The sequence below is a fragment of the Schistocerca americana genome, chromosome 3 (assembly GCF_021461395.2).
Source record: "Schistocerca americana isolate TAMUIC-IGC-003095 chromosome 3, iqSchAmer2.1, whole genome shotgun sequence".
Taxonomy (NCBI): domain Eukaryota; kingdom Metazoa; phylum Arthropoda; class Insecta; order Orthoptera; family Acrididae; genus Schistocerca; species Schistocerca americana.
Window position 1 is genome coordinate 566,078,304 of NC_060121.1, and position 24,238 is coordinate 566,102,541.

Consider the following 24,238-nt stretch of genomic DNA (forward strand, 5'->3'; position numbering starts at 1 on the left):
TACGGAGTGTCGGAGCAGACCTGCGATTGGATTCAAGACTTTGTTACAGATAGGACTCAACACCTCGCTCTTAACGGAACTAAATCGACAGATGTAAAGGTAATATCCGGAGTACCACAGGGAAGTGTGATAGGACCGTTGCTGTTCGCAATGTATATAAATGATCTAGTAGAAAGCGTCGGATGCTCTTTAAGCCTATTCGCAGATGATGCAGTTGTTTATACCAAAGTAGCAACGGTAGACGATGGTAAGAATTTTCAGAACGACCTGCAGAGAATTGATGAATGGTGCAGACTCTGGCAGTTGACCCTGAACGTAAATAAATGTAACTTATTGCGCATACATAGGAAAAGAAATCCACTACTGTGTACCTACACTATTGATGACAAACAGCTGGAGACAGCGCCTGCCGTAAAATATCTAGGCGTAACTATCGAGAGCGACCTTAAGTGGAATGACCATATAAAAGCAGACACAAGACTCAGACTCATCGGAAGAATCTTAAGGAAATGTAACTCATCCACGAAAGAAGTGGCTTATAAGGCGCTTGTTCGTCCGATTCTTGAGTATTGTTCATCTACCTGGGATCCCTTTCAGGTAGGACTGATAGAGAAGATCCAACGAAGAGCGGCGCGTTTCGTCACAGAGTCATTTAGCTGGCGAGAGAGCGTTACGGAGATGCTAAACAAACTCCACTGGCAGACATGAAACGTCCCCTTTGAACTATTATACAAGACTGTGCTTAAACTGACACACAATATTTTGTTAGCGCAACGCAATCTGACTTTTAAAATTCCCTACAAAAGAATGGCCCTGACTAACATTAAACTATACCTTTCACAAATCACTTACCTCACAAAAATCTTCGCTGCTCAAGCTACTGCAATACAGCGAGCGCCACTACTGCCGGCTAAATAAAAGATTCAAACTATGGAAGGCACTAACTACTGATAAGGATAGTTAGCAAATGAAAGATATTAATAGAGAACAAACAATGTATTTACCTTGATATCATCATATATAAATATAGCAGTTCATGACAAATTACAAATCTCCGCCATCTCTCTCCCCACATCCACCACTGCTGGCGGCTCACCTCCAACTGCGCAACGCTACGCGCTGTTCACAGCCAGCTGCCTAACACTACAATGGCGAGTATTACAACAATGCAAAGCAGCCACAGACTGCACACAGCACAGCCAGTGATTTTCATACAGAGGTGGCGTTACCAATAAAAAAACCTGAACAGCCTACTTACATAGCCCCCATGCTCCCCACAAAAAATTTTACAAATTGGATTGGGCAGTGGCCAATACATATTTGAAAAATTTTTTTCATAATTACAATAACAAAGAAATCAAATGCACACACTTATTGATACAATGTTGGTCAAAAGCTAAAAATTTCTCACAGTCCATGAAGACAGTCCACATTGTTCATCACAGTAAAAATGCAGAGTTTTTCTCAAAGTCTGAGCAGTAGAAGAAAATGCACACGGAAGTAGTGGATTTCCATGCAATCTTGAAGAAGTAGTGTTGTCCTTCCAACGGAAAGACAGTGCTGACTCTTGACATGCATACAGGTAATGGGCCACAACAGAGCAAACCCACAGCAGAGTCATTCGACGTTTTGAAGAATATTGGTAGGTAGGTCATCACAGAACAGACCCACTGTAGTCCTGGTAGAGATTACGGTATTGGTGGGCCACCAGAGGTGCAGACCCACTGCAGTCCTTGTAGAGAAGGCCAGCAGCCATCTGTTGCGATTGTGCAGGTGCACATTCACCATCGAAGAGTCTTGCGGAGAATATAGCAAGTCCATAAACCACCACTTGTGCACTCACAAAGTTTTTGGAATTGTCCTTAGAACCAGCAATGCTGTTATCCAGTCCCTTGCTGAATTAGTAACACACGTGCAAACACTAACAGTCCCTACTTCTCACATATTGTCCATATACTATGACCAACAGAAACGTGTGCAGTGAAATGTAACTTACAAGTTAATAATAAGATGAACTGGTGTCAAGTACAATTTTATAACATAAGAATACAATTACAAAGGTACAAAATACATCATTAAAGAACATAGCAATATAGATAACAATTGTAGTAACACAGGCTTTACATAAGAATCGAACTAACATATACATCAGTGGAATTATGACATGAGTACATACATAAAATATCAGTCTAAGCATATTTACAAGGTAAATAACATATTATTAATGCAAATTATATTTGAGGATAACAGTATTCCTCATCATAGTGAATGTAGCTTAGTATTAGAAAAATTCTACAATATAAGTCTTATCAGATAAACATATAAATACAGGAAAAACATAAATACCCAAGGGTACACAAACATATAGCGGAATAATACAAGGAAAGGACAGGGTTTGTTTTACTGCAGTATTTTGCAAACAAAACTTTCTTTACTTCTCGGAGATCTCCCTTCGTTCTTCATTATTTCCAAAAGTCCTATCTATACCTGCTTTCTGTACTTTTCTCGTATAGCCTCTCAGTGCATTTCTTCAAATTCATCGCAACTCATTCTCTTATAGGCTACCCCCTCTTAAGCGAACTTAAATCTACTGAGCTCAGATGCTAAACTAAGGGACGAGGCAATGCAGCATCACATAACAAATTATCACAAACAGCAATGACAAAAAAATGCCAATTTGCAAAGCAAGCAGCAGCAAATCTAAATTAACAGATAAAATGCAAAATTACAACTAATATGAGCCAATGTGCAGCAACAATAAAAATAAATCAATAGTAAAACTAGCTTAACAGAGTAATACAAAGTGAAATTTAGTAGCACTATGCCTGGCAAATAGCAGCAGAAATAACTTATATCTAAACATGACATAGCTCAAGCAGAAAAAATATTACAGTAAAAACAACAATGCAGATAAGGGAAATGTATATTCACATCTTAATGTCTATGTAATTAAAGTGGTGCACCACAACAACTTATTGTAAAAGAAATATTACCATGTACTTGAAAAGAAAATTATGTGTTACTGTTACTAGTTCCTTCTTATTGTTCTTTCCTTTCCAAGTGCTCCTTTTTTTTAAAGAATATGGATTACAAAATTATCATTTAATAGATCTGTTGACAGAAAGTGTTCACATTAGCAAATGCATTTCATTTTATAAAAGCAATGCTGCAACACAGCTGGAAACCAGATATCAAATGAAATAAGCAATTACGCAAACCAAAGCATAAAAACATCATTCAATAGCTATGTGGCATTTCGTAAGTCAGTAGCTCTCAATTCTCGTAGAAAGACACTTGTCATTATCAGGTTTGCAGATGTAAGAATATTTCCGAGGATAATGGCCTCCCCTTTTTTTTTGTTCTACCTGTGCCGCTGAAAAGGGCTCGCAATAATGGCTTTTTCTCCAGGCGTCTGACACAGCTGGGTGCCTGCGACGCATTACGTGCAGGTGGTCACTTAACTTTCGTACGGAAATATTTACGACAGCAGTTTCTGCTACCGTTGCAGTCTCATATAAAAATATTTCACAGGTCAAGAATTAGCGTTGCAAATCTGTAGAAACAAAATCCTATAAATATAAGTGTCCAAAAAAAATATTCGTCAGCATTGTGATACAGTCACACATTTACACACATTTAATAACTCTTAAAGTACGATTCTTGGTTTCCAACATACTTCTTATTCCTCATATACGGTAGCATCATCTTATTGATCATAAACATACCTCAACAGTATAATACACATCGTCGTCGTAATAATATCATAACATCTCAGTCAATTCTCAAAATCGTCCTAGCTTCCTCCAATAATTTCAAAACCTAAAAAATTCTCTGCTCATGTCAATAGTGTCATCTGCCTGAAACGTACTTTAAAAATCATGACCCCATACCAAATACATCATTCAAAGCTCTCATAGTATCACAATGGTTCCGAAAAAAAAATATGAACAGTTTATAAAGTACAGACAAAATACAGTTTCGTAAGTGTGAAGTTACCCAACTGTGTATTGCGTAAACATGTGTCACTGACGTAGTAAAAAGATGTTTGTTTCTCTGTTACATGATCAGATAGCTGTGTAATTTGTGTGTTAGAGAAATATGGTACCGATGTGTAAAGTTGTATAAGCAAATACCATATTAGCTAGGGTTCCTTGTGGTTGCCACACACATGGTACACAAAGTAGGCGTGTACCCCCCTGAGGTTTAATGTAATTATACCCTCAGGTGTTACAGATTACACCAATGGAATGAAATATATCACGGAAAACTTTCTTTGTAATTCAAAAATCTTTAAAAATAAATGTTTTAAGTATAAAATTGATCACTTAAATACGTGTACTGTAGCGCTAAACTGTGCGTCTTGTAACATAATCTCTGTGGAAGTGTCGTAGTTATCGTCCTCCGAAAGCTAAGTTCTGCAGAAGTCAATGTACTTACCTCATGATAAACAAAAGTGAAATGCTTTGCGTATAGATATCGTAGTTATTATGCTTATTGGCGTGATGAAGAAAGTACTGTACAGTAACGTAATGTTGTGCCACGAAAAAGGCTGTCTCATTGTTGCTATACCACAAAAGTTACTACTAAAACATGTTTTACTTTCCAGAAGAATTCAGAAAAACTGTGCAGATATAAAACAGATACACCGCAAAAGCAACATTGTAAATTGTCACTCATTAGTAGCGTCGTGATAAAAATCGAGTAGCTGTCACATAAACTAACCTCTGTGTCATCTGGTATCTCTCAGAAAGCACATTAAATTCAGAATGTATTTTCAAATAAACCAAAATGTTGCATTAAAATCTCATTAGCAGTACTGGTAAATGTTCTAAGTATGTGAGCCTTATAGTCGTTACGTAATCGTGCAACAAACAAGCAAGAATGTACACACACAATAACACTGTGACGTCTGTTCACTATAACAATGCATTCGTCATTTCTGTTTAAATAAGTTCTCTTGGTTCTTGATTGGATATTTAACTTCAAACATTGTTGTATGTTAACAGATTCTAAGTCTGACAAGCATACTAGTAATGTGAAGCGAAAAATTTTATGACAAAGACTAAGTTAAAAAGCAGATTATCTCTCAATAAGCGGTTTTACATGTGAAGTGTGGTGCAATCCTTTACTCTTCATAGTACTCAGAGTTTGAACTTGAATGCAATTGTCAGGCGGTATACGTCGGTAAAGAATACTGGAATTTTTCTCAAGTTTAGCGTCGATGATATTTTTCTCTGAGCCACCTGGCGCACGCGGCTGCCTGCTGTGCGAGTCATTGTCTGTCTCTTTGTTGGCGCGCGTCGTTATTGGGATTAGGAGACCTAACTTCTACAAATTCGCCTTGCCGAGAGGGCCCAGCTCTGTTAGAATCCGCCAGTTCTGATGAAATTCACGTCTGTCGTTTTGTCGGTACTTTACATAGTTTCTTGTTTGTCGGTCATGTGGTGGAGAATTTCTCCCTGAATCGTAACTCTGCGCCGAACTGTTGCGTCTGAAGTTATTCTGCCTCCCTTGATAATAATTGTTCTGGTTCCCATATTGTCTGTTTCCTTGATTGTCTCTGTGATAGTCATTACTACGGAAATGCGATCTTTCTCTGTAACTATTATTACTCTGCCAGTGGTTGTCATATGGGTGGTGTCTGTTTTGGTCACGATTTGCGTTGTAAGAATAGCCTTGTCGTGTCCAGTTATTGTTTCTGTCGTCACGGAATTGTGACGTATGTGACCTGTAGTGATTGTTTTCCTGTTTTCGCATCCGGCGACTGTCAGTGTCAATTTCTAATTCTTGTAAGAGTCCCTGAAATGCTTCAATGTCGTCTTTGCAACGTCCTGCCAAAATAATATGACGTAAATGTTCAGGCAGTTTGATTAAGCAAATGCGGATGAGTTCTGAGTGGCTGTATGGGTTTGACAGGTACTGATTCTTGTGCAACATGTCTTCAAAATATTTCATAAGACTGGAAAATTCAGATTGTTCGAAACGTTTCATCATTATGATGCTATGTTTTACACGGTCTTGTGTGGCTTGAGACCAATATGCTGAGAGGAAGGCATGGTAAAACTCTCCTTCACTGTGGCAATCGTGAATGACCGATCGCATTCTTACAGCTGGTTCATTCTCTAAGTAGCCACACATAAATTCTAATCTGTGCTCCAATGACCAGTTGGGAGGAAAACAATGAGAGAATTGATGGAGCCATGCTTGTGGATGAATGTCGTTGCCAGAATTCTTAAATGTTTTGAATTTACGTGTAGTAATGAACAGCTTATAGTCAAAATCATCATGTCGGCGAGTCGCATATCGGTCATTGTTAGGTCGTGTCGACCGTTCCATCTCAAAATTCGGTGCACATTGCCAATTTCTTTCATAACTTCCGAAATGCGCTGTGTTATTATTTTGTGGCTGTTCCGTATTTCTATGTCCCTCTTCCCGTATTGGAGCGCGAGTGTCCTCTGAAATACGTAATTCTTGTATTACCTGTGTCAGCTGATCTTGTACTTCCCGGATTTCTCTTTGGTGTTGCGTATTAATTTGATTCAGATTTTGTTTCAGTTTCCTAATTTGTTCGCACTCTTCTGTGTCATTAAAGACTACCGGTTTTGTGTCATTCAGATTATCATCTACGTTCGTAGATAAATTAGTGAACTGATCCGAAAGTTCGGCTACTTTCTCCGATAGTGTACTTATTTCCTCAGTGTGTTTTTCTGAACCAAGTTTCAGAGTATCTACTGTGTCCTTTAAGTTTTCCTGAGTTTTTGCAAGTTGCGTAACCGAATCGGTAGATGCAACTGAGTCAAATTTAGCTTGCAAGGTCTCATGATTTTCATGAACAATAATTTGCAGTTCTTTTATGGCTGCTTCGTGATTCTTTAATGCATTTTCATGCCGCGAAAAAATAGGTTGAAAATGCTCACAAATTTGTGTTTTTACGTCATTACAGACTTTTTGACATTTCGATTCAATGTTATGTAACTCAGTAGTTAAATCTTCACGTGTTTGTTCAAGCGTATGTTCCACTGAGTCTAACTTTTGAAGCTTTTCTTCCATTGCGTCTAACTTTTGAAGATTTTGTTCCATTGTGTCTAACTGTTGCTGTGTTTGTCTCTGGTGTTGTTCCATTGTGTCTAACTTTTGAAGCTTTTGTCCCATTTGTTGCATTAATTGTAATAACAATGCACTGGTGTCTGATACGTGTTCCTCAGTGCTTTTCGGCAGTGAATTTGCACCAGCAACATTCACATTTTGACAAGCGAAAAATGTGTCTTGACTCATTTGAGAAAACGGTGATAACCCAAAACCTGAATCTACAGTATTTGCGAAATTGTGTCCTGTCATTTCGGATTCCTGAGGCGAGCTGTTGCCGACCGATCGATCGATAATGCTTCCCTGTTCACTACCTGTTTCACTGTCTACACCATTGTTTGCAGCCCGCTCCATTTCCCTATGCACAATTACCAAATTACTACTTTGAACATCAGTCAATTCATTACTCGGTGGCGCTAACACACTGCCTTCGTCTTCACTGTCATTTCTCAGTTTACTTTGGAGCCTAGTATTACGTTTTTCACACGCCATAATTGTCACAATGTTTCACACGATAACACAGAAAAGCACAATTTGAAGAGCAAAATAAAATAACATAGCAATGGAAATAATGTCTACTTAATTGCCAGCGCAGCTGCGAAATACTTGGTGCAAATCTACATGCATGCCACAACTGTTTTACTGTACAACAATGAAAGGCTACAACTACAAAGGAGATTCTCTCTACAATTATGCGCTAGCAATAAACAATAGCTACACTAATTACACAAACTACAAGAAAAAAAATCAGAAGACTCCAGTGAGGTATCCTAGGCCAAGGGTCGACATATGAAACGTCCCCTTAGAACAATTATACAAGACTGTGCTTAAACTGACACACAATATTTTGTTAGCGCAACGCAATCTGACTTTTAAAATTCCCTACAAAAGAATGGCCCTGACTAACATTAAACTATACCTTTCACAAATCACTTACCTCACAAAAATCTTCGCTGCTCAAGCTACTGCAATACAGCGAGCGCCACTACTGCCAGCTAAATAAAAGATTCAAACTATGGAAGGCACTAACTACTGATAAGGATAGTTAGCAAATGAAAGATATTAATAGAGAACAAACAATGTATTTACCTTGATATCATCATATATAAATATAGCAGTTCATGACAAATTACAAATCTCCGCCATCTCTCTCCCCACATCCACCACTGCTGGCGGCTCACCTCCAACTGCGCAACGCTACGCGCTGTTCACAGCCAGCTGCCTAACACTACAATGGCGAGTATTACAACAATGCAAAGCAGCCACAGACTGCACACAGCACAGCCAGTGATTTTCATACAGAGGTGGCGTTACCAATAAAAAAACCTAAACAGCCTACTTACAGACGTTACAAGAGAGACTTTGTGCATTACCCCGGAGAGATTTACTCCTGAAATTTCGGGACAGCACTTTTCAAGAGGAGTCAAACAACATATTACTTCCCCCCACATACATCTCGCGTATTAACAACGAGGAGAAAATGCGAGAAATTAGAGCCAATACAGAGGCTTACCGACAATCATTCTTCCCACGCACTATTCGCGAGTGGAACAGGGTTGGAGGGATCAGACAGTGGTACCCTCCGCCACACACCACTAGGTGGCTTGCGGAGTATGATGTAGATGTAGATGTTAGGTGGCCGTTTGCTCTCGTTTAAACGAGGTGTCGTCAGTCCCGTCCGCACTGTGGTATCTCAAGTACAGACGGTTTTTCCTACCTCTGCGTTTATCTTCAGTGCTAGCACGCCGTGGCGAGGCAGAGATCAGACGTTCCATGTTATTACTCCGTATTGTAGAGTCTGCAGAATGACACTGTGGCTGCCGTCATACTGCACCATTTACGCACTCAGCTCTACCTCCGCTTGCCGTGTGAGGTACAGGCGTTGCCCTACTATTGCAATACTGATACTCTTCACGTGCTGTAGATCACGGTTGTGACACATGGCCTGAGCAGGACTTGGTCCTTTTGCCGCCTGTGTCACGTAATAGCTTCGAAAAATTATTAGTGCATACGAATACAGCGTTGCTGTGCGACATCAACAGAGCAGCGATTTTGCATGGCATGGATTCGATAGTTTCTTTGTATGCACCAGATCACACGTTTCCAATAAGTTACGGTCTGATGGCTTGTCGCCACGGAGTTGGTGCCCGACAGCGCCCCAGATGCACTCTATCAGGCAATTTTGGCGACTAAGAGTTCAGCGTGAGTTTAATATCATGGTAATCAAACTGCTGTAGAACGTTTCCGGGCGTGTGACATAGGCACTTAATCTGCTTGAAACTGTCATCGTCGTCAAGTTAGTTATCAAGCATGAAGGGATGCAAGTGATCCACAGCTGTCATGGTGCCTTCGACAGCTACATTAGATCCCATGGATGGCCAGATCAATGTTGGGGGCGCAGATGAATGTCCTCCACAGTATAACACTGCTCACGTTGGGCTATGCCCATAGTGCAGTGCAGCTTTCGAGTAGCCGTTTGCCTGAACGACAACATATTTAGAGACGTAGTGTGACAATAAAAGTGGTTCATCCCACCGAACGGCACGTTTCGGTTAACACACGATTCAGTTCCGGTGAACCCGCCCCCCCCGCCGGCCTGCAGTAGTAACTGACGATATCATTGGGTCAACATGGGAACATATAGGGATCATTGCTGAACAGTCTACATCTACATCTAGGTGATTACTCTGCTATTCACAATAAAATGCCTGGCAGAGGGTTCAATGAACCACCTTCAAGCTGTCTCTCTACCGTTCCACTCTCGAACGGCACGCGGGAAAAACGAACACTTAAATTTTTCTGTGAGGCCAACAGAATGTTTTCGCAATCGGAGGAGAAAACTGGTGATTGAAATTTCATGAGAAGATCCCGTCGCAACGAAAAACGCCTTTGTTTTAATTATTGCCATTCCAATTCACGTATCATGTCTGAGACACTATCTCCCCTATTTCGCGATAATACAAAACGAGCTGCCCTTCTTTGTATTTTTTCGTGGCCACCCGTCAGTCCCACCTGTGCGGATCCCACACCGCACAGCAATACTCTAGAATATGGTGGACAAGCGTGGTGTAAACAATCTCTTTAGTAGACCTGTTGCACCTTCTAAGTGTTCTGCCAATGAATCGCAGTCTTTGGTTTGCGCTACCCACAATATTATCTATGTGATCGTTCCAATTTAGGTTATTTGTAATTGTAATCCCAAAGTATTTAGTTGAATTTAGAGCCTTCAGATTTGTGTGACTTATCACGAAATCGAAATCTAGGGGATTTCTTTTAGTACTCATGTGAATAACTTCGCACTTTTCTTTATTCAGGGTCAACTGCCACTTTTCGCACCATACAGATATCTTATCTAAATCATTTTGCAAGTCGTTTTGATCATTTGATGACTTTACAAGACGGTAAATGACAGCAGCATCTGCGAACAATCTAAGACGGCTACTCAGATTGTCTCCTATGTCGTTAATATAGATCAGGAAAAATAGAGGGCCTTTAACACTTCCTTAGGCAACGCCGGATACTACCTCTGTTTAACCCGATGACTTTCCGTCTATTACTACGAACTGTGACCTGTCTGACAGGAAATCACGAATCCAGTCACATAACTGAGGCGATACTCCATAGGTACGCAGTTTGGTTAGAAGACGCTTGTGAGAAACGGTGTCGAAAGCCTTCTGGAAATTTAAAAATATGGAATCAATTTGACATCCCCTGTCGATAGCACTTATTACTTCATGAGTATAAAGAGATAGTTGTGTTTTACAAGAACGATATTATCTGAAACCGTGCTGACTATGTGTCAATAAATCGTTTTCTTTTAGGTACTTCATAGTGTTCGAATATAGTATGTGTTCCAAAACCCTACTGCAAATCGACGTTAGTGATATAGGTCTGTAATTCAGCGAATTACTCCTACTTCCCTGTTTCGGTATTGGTGTGACTTGAGCAATTTTCCAGTCTTTAGGTACGGATCTTTCTGGGAGCGAGTGGTTGTATATAATTGCTAAATGTGGAGCTATTTTATTAGCATACTCTGAGAGGAACCTGACTGGTATACAATCTGGACTGGAGGCCTTGCCTTTATTAAGTGATTTAAGCTGCTTCGTTGCTCCAAGGATATCTACTCCTATGTTTCTCACCTTGGCAGTTGTTCTTGATTGGAATTCAGGAATATTTACTTCGTCTTCTTTGGTGAAGGAGTTTCGGAAAACCGTGTTTAATATCTCTGATTTAGTGGCACTGTCACCAGTGACTTCACCGTTGTTATCGCGCAGTGAAGGTATCGATTGCGTCTTGCCACTGGTGTGGCCTCCGAAACGCTGGGCAAGCACCAGCCTTGTACCCTGTCGTCAAAACTGCCACAGATCGGCGCCAGTCCTGCTGCGCAGAGCGTGCATCCAACCTCCTCGTTCTGTGATGAGGCGTGTATGTTCAGTAGCTTATCGCCGACTTGCGTTTCAACGCCCGTTAGTCACTTTACATAGATGCTCACAACAGTAGCATGCAGACAGCATCGCCATTTCCGAAACTCTCGTTCCCAGGTATCAGCCAGTAACACTCTACTCTTTGTCAAACCAACTTATGTCAGTGTATAATATCCCAGTTGCTGCCACTATTTGTCGTTAGACTGATGATTTTTGGTTTGTGGGGCGGTGCGCGGTCATCAGCGTCCATACGAAGTCTCAAGTTTTACACACTCCATTTTTTTTTTTCACACGGTCCAATCTAGCCACTGTCACGAATGACGATGATAATGAAATGATGAGGACAACACAAATAACCAGTCCCCAGGCAGAGAACATTCCCTTGGCGTTAGAATGATTTCCCACTCGTCTCTGCTACGTTTATATACATTGGTGTGCAAAACTTTAGGACGAAAGTAAGTCTGGCGTCATGTGTCACTGTCAAGTAATATAGCTCAACTGGACCACATATAGAGAGAACTGCTACGATATAGTACAGAAGGTGACTGAAACAAAACGCAATAAGACGAATAAAAATGACACTTTTATTCAAAGACAATAAGTACACCGAAGTCACCGCAGTTCATTATAGTCCCCTGGACATTACAAACGGCTGGACATCTTGATCAACACAGATGATAATGCATGTTCCGCTAAGTGTTGTCATGTTGGCCAGAAGGTTGGTTAGGAGTTCTTGTGGTAGGCTGTTCCATTCCTCCTCCAGTGCGGCCAACAACTGCTCGAAGAAGAAGCGGGCAGGCCGCTCTATTTGGTGAATATCTCCTCTTTCCAAGAGCTCCTCCACCTGCGCTATTCGATACAGTCACGCATTGTTATCCATCAAAAAACAGCACGAGTACGACTCGCACCCCGAGCGTTCCGTACAATCTTAATTGTGTACATAGATAGTTCATCTATAACTTTTGATTAGTGGATTTGTATCAAAATATGTGACATAAATTGCTGTATCGTTTGAGTGCATTGAATTGGAAGCTTAAATTTTTTACACCTCCAAGGGAAAGTAAATCTTAGTACTTGAAATAAATTTCAACCTCATAGCTCTACCCGTTCCTGAGAAAAGGGCACATGGGGAAGAAGCACAGCCTCACAATAACTTTGACCAGTGAGTGTACCGTGTTTAAGGATGTGGAAGTCGGTATGACAACAACAACATGAATCACCAGAGAGTAACACCTGGAGCACCAAAACGATCGTTTTCGAAAATATTCCTGGGTGCATTACGTGTTCCCACCTCTCGTCGTATGTGGGTGCTAAAGCACATAAACTTAAGAAATGTCATGACAATGGAAATGAGCGTTGGCGTCATTGCCCGGGAGGCCCCTTACCGGGCAGGTCCGGCCGCCTTGGTGCAGGTCTTATTACATTCGACGCCTCATTGGGCGACCTGCGCGCCGGCTGGAGATGAAATGATGGTGAAGACAGAACAACACCCAGTCCCTGAGCGGAGAAAATCCCCGACCCTGCCGGGAATCAAACCCGGGCCCCTTAGAACCGCAGTCCGTCACGCTGATCATTCAGCAATCGGGGCGGGCAAGAAATGTCCTGATACCAGTGGAATAAGAAAGTATAGGACATGTTCAAGGAAAATATAGTCTCTAGAGATTTGAATGTGTTTGGTGACGAGCCAGAGGTTTATAAACAGCTGTAACTTAAAGAAAACAACAGCCACGATCTAGAAACCCATAACAATATTTTACTGATTACAAAAGTCGAAGATCACAGAGACATTTGACCTCAAAAATGTATATGAGAGGCGGAAAAGGAGACCGCATGATACCCAGAAACGGGAAGACATTAAAATACGCCAGAAACAATCGGCCAAGTCACAGGCGCGTTTGAAAGTAAAGTATGATGGTTACGCATAAATCATAATAGGAGTATTTTTGAATCAGAGCGATTATTTCGCAATGGAAGGCCTCTGGGCCTTATGTTTAAACAGAATGTTCGTTTGGTGCCACGAACATACTGAGAAAGGTTGTTAACATGCTGAGTCGTATCTGCGTATAAGGATTCTGCCTGGCTGAGCGCAGCGTGTAAGTCGCGGCCGCACATAGCGAATGCGGGCAGAGTTCTCGCCTCTGCTCAGCTGGCGGTTGAGCGGTGACCGGGCGACGCTGGCTGGCGGCTCGCTTCCGCTGGGGGCAGCTTGGGTGTTCGCAGAGCGGTCTTGATGTTAGCGCGCGGTAGCCATTAAAAACTTTCAACCTGCATTGTACTTACCTGCGCATGTGCAGCGCGAACCAGATTGAGCGCATGGAAAGCTCGAGGTGTCAACTGAAAGAGAATTTGGTTATAAATCCAATGATATAAGAGATATGATCTGAAAATGACATATGAGATACAGAGACAAATAGACTGGAATATATTAACGCACTAAATGATTTATAACTTTTGAAATATTCATCCCACAAAAAGAGAATGAGCAATCAATTTGTAGGACTTGATAAGAACTACTTAGATTATCATTAACCATAATAAATAAGCTGTGAGAGACATTTTAATTGGAAAATTAAATGAAATCACCGTATCATACGAATGAAGGCACATTGGCAGTATGATTTGCCAGTGAGTACTGTTCACCACATCCACCATGTAGATGTTAAGATTTATTATTTCATCATCCATTTTTATTGGTTTGTACTGAAATTGTATACTTTCGTCCATAAATTAAATTTCATTAAAGATACACGAACTACAACTGGAAAGAGGAGACAAAAATTATAAAACTGATGTATCATTGATGTTTGCACGCCGGCCGGTGTAGTCGAGGGGTTCTAGGCGCTTCAGTCTGGAACCGCGCGACCGCTACGGTTGCAGGCTCGAATCTTGCCTCGAGCATGGATGTGTGTGATGTTCTTAGGTTAGTTAGGTTTAAGTAATTCTAAGTTCTAGGGGACTGATGACCTCAGATGTTAAGTCCCATAGTGCTCAGAGCCATATGAACCATTGTTTGATGTTTGCACCATAAATAGTAAAGGTACCATGAGAATTAAAGTAATTTTCACTATTCCAAGCACAAATCATACATATTTAAATTTTGATTTGAGGGCAAACTATGGCAAACAGAAATTATTATATATGTTTATAGCGTGAAATTTCAACGTGCAGCTCGTGAGGCAAACAGAATTTTGATCAAACTTGTATATCAAAAGTTGTATATAAGGACTAGTGATCATATGGGGCCTTTGTTAGAAAGTGGACGAGCTTTTTGTGGGTGAGGGTGCCGAGAGTTGGACAAGGGCGTCAATTTTCTGCAAGGGGTCACCGAGTCTTTATAAGGTCGGCGTCCAAGCTCCTCAGCGTCTTCTGTCAGCAGCTGGGCAGGCGGTTGGTTTTCAGTTGTTTATTAGGTGCCATCGGACTTGTGCGGGCGGTGGTCCAGCCACACTCGTGAGATGTTTGGAGTCGTACTTCACGTTCCATTGTATTTAGAAGTGGTGTGTCACTGTTTGGACTCTGGTTTTTTGCACAGTGTGTCAAAGGTAGAATTGTGGGGACTTCAGTTAAATTTCTTGACTGATCGGCATTTAGGACAGTAAGTCGTCGCGTCGGCGTTAAGTTGATCCCTGACAACTGCAATGGGATGTGCGAGGCAGCTTTGCGGTCCTACCTCAACCAACAACATAACGCGATTTTGTAAAGAACTCTATCGAAAAGCCTCAGTATGGTCACAGCTCTGTAGACGGCTACCGTTTTCGCCTGCACCCGGTAGCGCTTTGCAGTTGAAAGCTGGCAACAGCACTACAAACTGTCAGGGAATCTTCTTACGCTGTCTTCGCTATAATCAGTTTACTGGTGAGAGTATGTCAGTAAATTTGTAGCAGTGAACACGGGCTGGATTTTTCCAGCTAATTTATACTTTATTAAATTTAGGGTGTGATTTTATCCACTATTTGGTGGTCAAGACATTTTATTAATTCAACATAATAGCTTGTGTTTATCACCAGTCAACAGTTTAGTGATTAAATAGTTGGATAATAAACCGTATTTTAAAACTTAAATCACCTCTAGTTGCGAACGTGATTTATAGCATTATCTACGTTCAATCTAGCAAATATTGAAGTTCTGTCTAGTTGTCAGGAACTATTCTACAATTTTACTTAAATTTAAGGCATCGCAGCTTATGAAGAACAAATTTGCCCCTCGACGAAAGCAGAAGAGAGCCACTGTTTTTACTGTTCTATTTATTAAATGAAATGAAAAATTGTGCAGAAAATCGTGCCATTATTTGTCTTTTAAGAAAAGTGTCACATATTCTTACAAGATACAATCTTAATAAAAACTAGGAAAATGGCCCTATAAATATACGTCTGTAAAAATTCTTGACGAGATATGGGTAACTTTTAGTTTGTTTAGAATGGTTAGTGCTTAGTGGTGAAGGCTGTCTTCCTTTTACATTCTTGTTAACTAAAAAAAATGGCTCTGAGCACTATGGGACTTAACATCTGACGTCATCAGTCGCCTAGAACTTAGAACTACTTAAACCTAACTAACCTAAGGACATCACACACATCCATGCCCGAGGCAGGAGTCGAACCTGCGACCGTAGCGGCCGCGCGGTTCCAGACTGAAGCGCCTAGAACCGCTCGGCCACCAGCGGCCGGCTCTTGTTAACTTCTAGGCATTTACATACTTACAGTGCTAGGAGCACTTGTTCAGTGGAAGAGTTCTGTTCCACACTAGCGAAGATGGACAAGTGCTTTGTAGATCCCATGTTTACTGGTCTTTTTTTTGGGGGGGGGGGGGGGGGTTGGACCATACTACTTCCTCTCAAAATATGGAAGCAAAGAGCTTGAAGTAGAAGGGGTGTATTTCATAGTATCGAAGACGAACAAGTGCTCATAGTTCCCAAGGTAAGCATTTTAGAACCCGTCTTTTCTAGGCATTTTTTTTCTTATGTTGGTGTAAGGAACTAGTCACTAAATCTTGTAGGTATATTGGCGTATTGTCTCCTAGGGGTGACTAATTTTTTGTCTGGTGCTTATTTCAACGAAGTGCTAGTAGCATACGTAAGATGCTGCAATCGTATCTAATATTTGATCAGAAGTAAATGAAAGGACATCGACTTGTGGCCAAACGAAACTGTAATAATAGTTCCGACCTCACTTCCTCTCGTGATACGAATTTTCATGTAGCAATGTCCCCACACGGGTATTTTTACCCGGAAGTAAATATAGACCCCAGCTGATGCGATTATAATCCGGAAAGGCGCAACGATCGGCGAAGTAGCAGTGTAAACAAGGCGGGGCCTGCGCACAGCTGACGCAAGATGGCGGCGATCAGCTGCTGACCCAGTGAGCGGTGGCGGCGGCGGGGGCTGGGGCGGCGCGGCTATTGATCGGCGGTGGCGGTCCGGCGCTGGCGCCGCCGCCTCCAGTGCGCGCCCGTCGCCCAGCCGCGCCGCCTCCGTGTCCGACGCCTCCGCCGCCGCTCCGCCGCCTCCGCTCATGCCGACGGACCCCCCACGACGTCTCTAAATGAACTGTTGTTCCTACCTGTGAGTACCTGGCTCTGTTTCCCGCTCCCGCTTTGCACGGCGACTAGCGGCCCAGCTCGCTTCCCCAGCTAGGCTAGCAGCTGTTGTGACACGGTGTGCGTGTGCGGCTTTCGCTGAGACAGTGCACGCCGCCCGCTATGGCCCGGCCCGTGCTTAGCAGCAAAGTGAGGCGACAGCGTCCAGGAGCTCCTCGCCTCCGGCGCAGTTAGCGACAACAGGTGTGTTGTGTGGCCTTCCACTGCTTTATTTTACAGACACTGTGGCAAGATCTCACACAACTGAGTACCTGGCAAAAAAGGCACGTATGTTTCTGGATTTTCTTTGTTTTCAGATCTCTGTAATTTTGCCGCCCTTCGACATCCTGAAGTTTCGTCTCCGTATCACTAACGAGAGGGATTCGACAGACAGAAGAATCGGAAATTGATCATTTTACTGATCTTTTTAACTCAGACTAGAAATGCCTCTCGGCGAAATGACGGACAAACGTCAAAGCTATTTTCTTATATATGACATCTGGAGGTCCTTCGAACTATTTAGAATTGTGATCACGAGTAATAAACACAATTCATATAGTCATAACATTGCCCAATGTACTATTTCTATGGCCATAACATAACATTAGTTTCACAAAGGTGACATTAGTTTTTATTAAAAACATGATGACGTCATTATCTTTGCTGTTGTGCTTCCATTATAACCCATAGCGAACGTGGTATCTAAGGGAGCTAATTACCTATTTGCGAGCGTAAGAAATGAAAATGATCAACTTGTTCGGATGCTAAACAGTAATAAAATATTGCTCTCAACTTGGTTTTGTTGTCCCATAAATTGTTTCGAGATACAGTCTGTAGCCCTGTACAGAAAATGCGTCACTTTTTTTTTCTCGACAAAGCGTCACATGCTGTTGCATCTTATGTGGCTAACAAATTTCATATTTAGATGTTTTGATTGGTGGCATAAGCAGGTCTTTATCATTGGTTCACAAGCAGCTAAGGCGTCGACTCAAGATACTGGGACAAGTTTTAATAATGTACACAGACATATACTGTATTTGTGTTTTTTTTTATTTCAATGTATTGGCTTTTGATTGGTGCCCATGCAGCCATCACAGTAGTGCAAAGACGATAGAACAGTGTGGCTGAGTCGACTTTCGTGTCAGTAATGTCGATTCGAATGTAAGGGCAACAAGTATCCAGTCCCCAAGAGGAGAAAATATCTGACCCGGCAGGGAGTCGAAACCGGGCCGCTTCAGTCAGCAATTATCTGTGATTTCTAAAGTTTCCACAACGTCAAAGACAGCATGCATAATGTCAGGTATTGATATTTCATTGCACTGAATTATATGGCAAGGCTGACTTAGTTGCTTTCAGTGGGCACTACAAGCGACGGTCTGAGTACCTGCCTGGTCTCGAACCTAGACGTCGGAACGATGCTACGTCCATGAGAACGACAGCTAACAAAATGTGACTGGTTCCATTCCTACTGTCATGATTATAAGACAATAAAGAGCCATCGCTCCAATGCTGAAAATACCATCCCCTCTATCCTTTACTTTCTGAAAATAAAAATTATAATCGCTGATTTAACTCCTTGGAGTTTGCTCTCAACGTTGAACACGTTAGACAAATACATGTATATTTGTTGCTTGAGCGAAGTTCTTGAAAAATGAATGGCGATACAGCAGTATTTTCATCTCACCTTTGCCACAGTCTCTAAATATCCCATGCCGTCTGACTTTCTTCCCTTATTCCGAATCTGCTGCTGCGCTATTAAACCATTAAAAATTGCGAGACCCGCTGTCACATCGTCCGACTGGAGGTGTTGCAGTGGCTAACAGACTGCACTCGTATTTAGGACAAGAAGGGTTCAAATCCCTTTATGGCATTCGAGATAAGTGTTATCCTTGATTTCTCTTCGGGCGAAGAACGAGATGATTTTCTTGAACTGTCCATAGCCAATACGAGCTTAAGCCCGATCTCGAAGGTCCTCGCTGTCGACTGGACTTTAGTCTCTTAATCTTCTTTCCTTCTTATCTAGTACGTGAACTGTCTTTTGGCCTGAAGTGACACAGCTGACATTATGTGATGTAGCATATTTGTTCGTGTAATGGAACTCCTTTGTAAAAATGGAGTATTATAGGTACGGATGTACAAACATGCAGCAACTGTTGTAAAATCGATAGCTGATTATTTATTTTAGTACAGTTGTGGTTTGATATACGCGATATTTTAATACTGAGGGAGCCATGCACGGCTGATGCATTACAATGTATCAAAGACGAAAAATTATAAAACTGTTGACTACTACTTGACGTGTTGCCTGTTAAAACTTGTCCCAGTATCTTGAGCCGACGACCGTTTACTGGTTTTTCCAACGTGTCACCGGCGCGAGTTGCTAGATTGTCTCATATTTAACCTCTATTGCTGGTTCACCATCGACAATGTAACGTGAAATTTTCACAAGTAATCAGCTACGAAAGTGAAGTCAGTTCCCGTTCCGTACCTTCAAATAAAAGGGCAGAACACACTAGTACCGCGTTGCTACGGGTTTTAAAAATCCGTCGTCACCAGAATCATGTGAGATGGAACACTAGCGCAGTTGGCCAAGACGAACTGTCGCCTAGTGGAAGGAAGAATGAAGACTGGGTTGAAGCCTTGTCGACGTCAAAAGTCAGCCGGGATGGAGCTCAAGCTCGAGTTGGAGAAGGCTAGATAAGGAAATCGACTGTGTCCTTTTCAAAGGAACGCTCTAGACATTTGCTTTGAGCGACTCAAAGAAACACCACGGAACCCCTAAATCTGTATGACTGGACATATCTGAACAGCAGTCCCCCAGTGTCGTATTACTGCAGCACCGCGCTCGGCCTGTTAGAAGGTACTATTTGACTTTTCATTTAATTTTGCTTGGGAAGACTCATATGCTAATGACGAAATAAACGCCTCCACAGAGGACGGAAGTGCATACTTCCGCTTGAGAAAGTTCCCTGCTGCACATTACGATCGAAGTAGCAGCTGCAAGCAAGGCGATCGTTAAGGTGCTGCGTACCACCCCTCCCCCGCGGCCTTCAACTTCATTTCCAACTGCACACCCTCCGGCACGTAAGCAGTGAGTTAGGAAACACTCCCATAAATGCACTTTTATTCAGGGGACAATTTTGACCCAATGTGTCCTTTACATTACTAAAGCCAGCGCTCGGTCTTGTCAGACACTATTTAGCCACGGTGGCCGTCAGTCAGTTGTCTCTTGCAGGCCGTTTCTGGGGCCCTAGACGGAGATTATTATATACTGGTACGCATAGCTCCAGCCTTGGTTGTGTCTGCGTTTCTTTTTAAACGTTGTCCCCTTCCTGTTCAGGTTGCTTAGTGATTTCAGTAGTTCGAAAGAACGAATGCAGTAACTGGAAGTAGCAAGTTATTGAAAGAGTGGGCGATCATTGTGGCTTACTGCAAGCTCATCCTCTGCGAAACAGTTCGTACAAACCCGTCTCCATCGTCCAGCTGCCGGAGGACGGAGGAGGAGATCAGTGTTTAGCGTCCCGTCGACGACGAGGTCATTAGAGGCGGAGCACAAGCTCGGATTAGGGAAGGGTCGAGAAGGAAATAGGCCGTACCCTTTCAAAGGAACCATCCCGGCATTTGCTGAAGCGATTTAGGGAAATCACGAAAACCTGAATCAGGATGACTGGGCACGGGTTCGAAGCGTCGTCCTCCCAAATGCGAGTCCAGTGCTAACCACTGCGCCACCTCGCTCGATGTCCAGCTACCGAACGTCGAGTAACATTAAACAACGATCCTCTTCAGTTTAGGTCGTTATCTACTTGCTAGGAGGAATAGGATTGACTTGATGGAAGAAGTCAGCGAACGGGTTGTTCCTTGCTTTTCTTTTGGTTAGGACACATGATGACGCGGCCTGTAGCACTAAGTTGTTCACCATCTCTCCGCATAACTGTTAAAAAGTTTTAATAGTTTCGACGCAATAAAGCATAAAGCTAAAATTTTTTTAAAAACAATTTAAAAAATTAACATATAAATCACGTTGCTGTATCTCGGTCGCCCGACGATCTTAAATCTCCTTATACTGTCTGTTCCGTCCCTTTATTGCAATGAAATTTGTATTAAACCAAACTGAGCGCCTTCTGCGAGAAGCTTTGCATGAAAAAACTGTACGATAAAGGGCTAATCTGATTTACCATGACCATTCTTTTTTTATGTTCGTGGATCGAAATATACCACACGCCTTAGCTGCTTGTGAGGCAATGATGAAGACCTGCTTATGCCACCAATCAAAACATCTAAATATGAAATTTGTTAGCCACATAAGATGCAACAGCATGTGACGCTTTGTCGAGAAAAAAAAGGCGACGCATTTTCTGTACAGGGCTACAGACTGTATCTCGAAACAATTTATGGGACAACAAAACCAAGTTGAGAGCAATATTTTATTACTGTTTAGCATCCGAACAAGTTGATCATTTTCATTTCTTACGCTCGCAAATAGGTAATTAACTCCCTTAGATACCACGTTCGCTATGGGTTATAATGGAAGCACAACAGCAAAGATAATGGCGTCATCATGTTTTTAATAAAAACTAATGTCACCTTTGTGAAACTAATGTTTCTATCGAATCTCATGTTAACTGGACTCATGAAATCGTTCATCTGACCTCAAAAAACCGGAGAAAATGTGTTCGAACGTTTATTAATCCGTAGAAAAAGAGTGCAAGCAGTGATAGAACATCATTTTCATAACCAAAGTAATGTAAACCGATCGGACAAATGATTACCTCCGTTGATAATTAGTAATAATGTAATATCTAACAATTAAAATTCAAAATTACAATTCTTATTTTGAAATTTATTACATTTGTGGAACTATTTCGGGCTTACAAAACCATGCACATGCGTAACTCGTTGCCATAGTTAAAGATAATAAGTTCTCAAACATCAAAACAAATTTCGGTAATGACAGATGTTGAAAGAGGAATTTCATGTCAGCGTCCTATATAGGATGGAAGTAATATTGCAAAATAAAAGGGAAATTAGAGCCGAAGTAAATGAATGACTAATTGCCTTGATTCTGATATGAATAGTCGTTGACAACATCATCTAAACATAGGAGAAATAATAAGTCATCCATTAGAGAATCTAGATGAATACTATAGTCAGATACATTACACTTTTTAATTCCAGTACACGGAAACAGTGCGGCATTAATACGTAATTTTTTCATGGATAATTCTTTAGTTATTATATCTTAGGCACAAGAATTTATTATATTTTTTAATCCTTATGCGTTTCTGCATTACGTCATTTTCAAAGGAACAGTGGCGTAATGCCGAAAAGCATAAGGTTTAAAGAAACATAAATAGTTGTTGTCAAGATGAGAGTTTTGTTGTAAATGCAGAATACGACAGACACGTCTCACAAAGCCTTTATGCACTACATATCAATAATTCTTTAGATGAGGGGTACCGTACAGAAGAGATAAGGGTCATGATGCAATGCAGACGATTGGGGACTATCTTGAGAGTGAGATTTAGCAAGAAGTCTGCAACTCAGAGCGTTGAAATGACGTAATACGTTTCAATAAACCTTCAAAACTTTCCTAGATACTTCTTTCTCATTACAATGTCGCAAGCAAACTATTTTGATAATTTCTGACATTTTAATGTTAGTGGAAGAGCATAGAAATTTTATCATAGTTTTCGGGACAATCATAGCAAAGATGTAGAAAATATCTATATAAACTGTTGCAAAGTTCTGAAAAGTGTCAGTTGACAGGCTAAAACAGTGGATTACTCCGGGACAGTAACAAAATATCACCTATACAGTTTATTGTAAATGACATAGGAGATATACAGTCTGAGAACTGCAGAGTGTGAAAATCGAAATATTTAAGATCGGTAAAGCTGTACAAAGTGTTTAGTGCCGCTTAATGTCAATAGTTGCAAGACTAATCAAAATTTTGTTGGCACAGGTAAACAGGCAGAACTTTTATTAGGTTGAGTTCCAAGACAGTTACGTCTTAGAAGATTATGGCAGTTTCATGAATCACACAAGAAAGAATACTGAATTAATTAAATAAATCACTGAAGAGGGAATTCTCACATAAATATGACGAAATACAAAGTACACTCGTCTACTTGAAAAGTCCTGCGTCATATTGTTGGTGCAGGCGGCACTTAACCTCTGACAAGGCTGTTCTTGTGTATACGGGAAGTGTAGCAGCTCACAACACTCGTGTCGTGTTCGAAGTTCGTAAGCCGCTTATGATTCATTCTCCTTCTCTGACGAATCATAAGATGACTCAGTTTGCCTCCACGCTATCTGAGAGTGTTCCTACTATCTATACCGGACCACGGACAGTTCGGGATTCGATGCTAACAACCCATGTAAGTAGCGATGTTATCAGTGAAATCACTTGAATATCTCAGTCGCAGTTTATCTGTTAGAATCTCACTCGTTACCAGTGATGCGACTTGTGCCAGCAGCCCTGTATTTTACATGAACACCTACCAATGCACCCGCTCATAAAGCGGCATCTGTGAGGCAGTCGTTTCTGGTCAATAATATTCCTGAACTGGACTGGCTTGCTGGAATCCTGAATCCAGTGGAACATCTTTGGGACGAGTTAGGTCGACTTCTCTCCGGACCACAGAGTCATACGGAATGGAGATCTTCGTCTTTTTCTAATATCAAATCAGCAACAAAGTAAATTGAGTGGCCAAAAATCACGTGAAGGGTTGTCCCATTTGAACATGTGCTGTGTCTGAGTCCTAAACGTTGCGGCTATATGGAGCATGTGGTGTGACTGTAGACACGATATCTGACCACTCTGCTACAGACAGGTGTGTAGTAAACGTGGCAGTACATAGCGAGTTAACCGGTTTCGAACGAGGGATGATAAACAGTGCAAGACGCATGGTTCACAGCCTACCGGAGAGTGCCCTAGATTTCGGATTTACGTCAGCGGTGTCTAGGGTGGTTCTTCAGCATCGCAGAGACCATACGCGTAAATCATCGCGTAGGACGACCACAGGTGTTTATAAACGGACGTCACGTCGCCTCCGCAGAGCCATACCAGGCGATCGCCCGTCTACTATGTGTCGATGGCCGTCGATTTGCAAGTGAGGCGTCAGGAATCCATTTCTGCCAGGTTCATACGGAGACAA

The 24,238-nt window shown here is 41.7% G+C and overlaps 1 protein-coding gene across 1 annotated transcript in view; it reads left to right on the forward strand.

Moving 5' to 3' along the window:
• Nucleotides 1–17,018: 17,018 nt before the first annotated feature.
• LOC124605694 (tripartite motif-containing protein 2-like) overlaps nt 17,019–24,238 on the forward strand; it is a 423,009-nt gene continuing 415,789 nt past the window's right edge. Inside the window, exon 1 of the mRNA XM_047137554.1 lies at nt 17,019–17,067. Within this exon, the coding sequence (XP_046993510.1) occupies nt 17,048–17,067 (20 nt within the window). The 5' untranslated portion in view covers nt 17,019–17,047. The remainder of the gene's footprint in view (nt 17,068–24,238) is intronic.